The sequence below is a fragment of the Calidris pugnax genome, unplaced genomic scaffold, assembly GCF_001431845.1.
Source record: "Calidris pugnax isolate Ruff unplaced genomic scaffold, ASM143184v1 scaffold7, whole genome shotgun sequence".
Classification (NCBI taxonomy): domain Eukaryota; kingdom Metazoa; phylum Chordata; class Aves; order Charadriiformes; family Scolopacidae; genus Calidris; species Calidris pugnax.
This window is the reverse complement of record NW_015090762.1, coordinates 24,153-26,542: the sequence shown is the minus strand read 5'-3', so window position 1 is coordinate 26,542 and position 2,390 is coordinate 24,153. Positions and strand designations below refer to the sequence as shown.

At 67.4% G+C, this 2,390-nt stretch overlaps 1 protein-coding gene across 1 annotated transcript in view; it reads right to left on the bottom strand.

The window, feature by feature from the left end:
• LOC106902700 (rasGAP-activating-like protein 1) overlaps positions 1-2,390 on the bottom strand; it is a 16,467-nt gene that overhangs the window by 8,813 nt on the left and 5,264 nt on the right. Inside the window, exons 2-9 of the mRNA XM_014966454.1 lie at positions 2,236-2,373; positions 1,940-2,028; positions 1,694-1,811; positions 1,460-1,613; positions 1,177-1,241; positions 936-1,048; positions 557-749; positions 328-465 (exon numbers count right to left, since the gene is read on the bottom strand). Coding sequence (XP_014821940.1) covers positions 328-465; positions 557-749; positions 936-1,048; positions 1,177-1,241; positions 1,460-1,613; positions 1,694-1,811; positions 1,940-2,028; positions 2,236-2,373 — 1,008 coding nt within the window. The remainder of the gene's footprint in view (positions 1-327; positions 466-556; positions 750-935; positions 1,049-1,176; positions 1,242-1,459; positions 1,614-1,693; positions 1,812-1,939; positions 2,029-2,235; positions 2,374-2,390) is intronic.

The following is a 2,390-nucleotide window of genomic DNA, read 5'->3' as shown; positions in this document are numbered from 1 at the left end:
ACCCCAAGGATCTCCATCCCTCCACAGCATCCCCCTCCCTTCCCAAGGGTCCCCATCCCTCCACAGTGTCCCCATTGTCCCCCGGGGGTCCCCATCCCTCCACAGCTTCCCCCTTCCTCCCCATTGCCTTCATTCCTCCCCCAGCATTCTCATCCCTCCCCCAGGTCCCCATCCCTCCCCCAAGTCCCCATCCCTTCCCTGTGTCCCCATCCCTCCTCAAGGTCCCCATCCCTCCCCTGGGTCCCCATCCCTCCCCCAGGTCCCCATCCCTTCCCCGTGTCCCCATCCCTCCCCCAGGTCCCCATCCCTCCCCGGGTTCCCCCCAACCTTGGCGAGCAGCAGGAGTGTGCGGGCGGTGCGGGGGTCAGCGTGTTGCTCCCGGAGGCTGAAGAGCTTCGGGGTGAGGACGGCGGGGGCGAAGAAGCGGAGGAAAAGAAACCCGCTGATGGAGAAGTACCGCACCTCCTGGCCGGGGACAGGGACACCTCAGGGGCTGGGGGTGGGGGTGGTCCCGGTGACGTGCGGACCCCCAACCGCATCTGCTGCCTGGTCCCACCTCGTGCTGCGCCGAGGGGAACCGCTCCTCCACCCGCCTGCGGAGCTGCTTGAAGGCCACCCTCATGAGGGTGGGACACTTCTCCACCGAGCCCACGATGGCATCGACGATGTCCCCCAGGTAGCCCTGCAGCAGCTCCAGGCTGCTCTCCCGCACCCGGGCCTCCGACAGGGACCCCTTGAAGGAGATCCTCCTGCAGGGACACCGCTGGGTCAAGGGGCACCCCAAACCCAGGAATGGGCCACCCCAAGTTGGCCAAAAAGCCATTGAGGTGATCCACGGGTTCAGCAGCAACGGGTGACCCCCTCCCACAGGGATGGGGATGGCTTGGGCCGTGCCAGGCGCTGTGTGTCCCCCCCAAATGTCCCCCTGCACTCGCCTGCTGCGACTCAGCTCCATCTTGCCGGGGTCCAGCTCCACGTACTTCTTCTCCTCGAAGATGCGGTTCACCACCGGCTTCAGGACCTCGTGCAGGTAGGGCAGCCCCACCACCTGCAAGGGATGGGAAGTCTCCATCGTTGTCCCCAGATGCCCTGCTGGGACACAGCCCAGCTCCGTGCCCCGATGCCATCACGTGAGGGCACAGAGAGGACCTGGCTGGTGTCACCTCCCATGCTCACCTTCATGAACTGCTCCACAGACTTGGAGGCCAGCGAGTTGGAGCGGAAGAGGGTGTTGGGGTCCGCTGGAAGAGGGCAAAGGCCATGGTGAGGTGGGCACAGGGTGATGCCCCAGCCATCCCTGGTGTGTCCAACCCCAGGGACGCGTGGCACCTTCCCTGCCTCCGTCTTGGTGGCCCCACTCTGCTCCCCATGAAGGTTTGGGGGGACCCTGGCATCCCAGTTTCCTTGCCTGGGGGGGGGGTGGGTGTGTGCAGATGGTGCCCCTGGCCCTGGCACTTACTGGTCCTGGCCAGCTCGCGGGTGGTGAGATAGTCCAGGAGGGGCACGGCCAGCCCCTGCCCCAAGAAGATCTTCACCAGCTTGGTGGCCACGTCCTGCCGGCTCTCCCCTGAGGTCACCTCCTCCAGGATGGCCAGGGCTGTGCCAGCGGGGGGCTGCGGGGAGGGCAGGGTGGGCACAGCGAGGTCCCCACGTCGGGGTGGTCCCCGGCTGCCCCCCAGCCCGTAGGACCCACCTGGTCTGGGCAGAGGATGGGCTCGGTGAGGAGCTGGATAAGGGGCTGGTAGTAGTGGGGGGGCAGGACCCTGTCCTCCACCAGCCGCACCGTCAGGCGCAGGGCACCCAGTTGCCCCCTGCAACGACACGGGGGGGGGCTCCTCTGGATCCTGCACCCACTGCCCCCCATCACCCCGGCTCCTTCCCGGCTGGGATGAGGCGGGGGGGTCACCCCATTTTCCCTGGCCCCACTGCCCACGCTCACCCGAGGTTCTCGGCGGCGCTGGGGAAGGGCAGGAGCTGGAACCAGCCCTTGATGGGGGTCGTGAGGATGGTGTCCAGGGGGAACTCAACCTGGGGGGGTCACAGGAGGGGCTGCACCCTGTGGTGCACCCCAATTCCCCCACCTCGGGGGGACACACAGAGGGTCTGGCTGTGGCACTGTGCTCAGCGGGTCCACGTGCCCCCCAACCCCGTGGGTCCTGACCCACGGTCTCCCAGACCCCAAGAAGGAGGGGTGGGGAGGGGTGGGGTGGTTCCCCGAGACCCCGAGGTCCTCACCCGTCCCAAGAAGTCGTTCTTGCCCACGATGTCCCAGTCCCACACCTCCACGCTCAGCACGGCCTCCCCCGGCTCCCCCTCCCCCAGCTCCAGCTCCAGCACCTCGTCCCAGTGAGGGAAACGGGTTTTCTTAATCACCTGCCGGGGACGGGGAC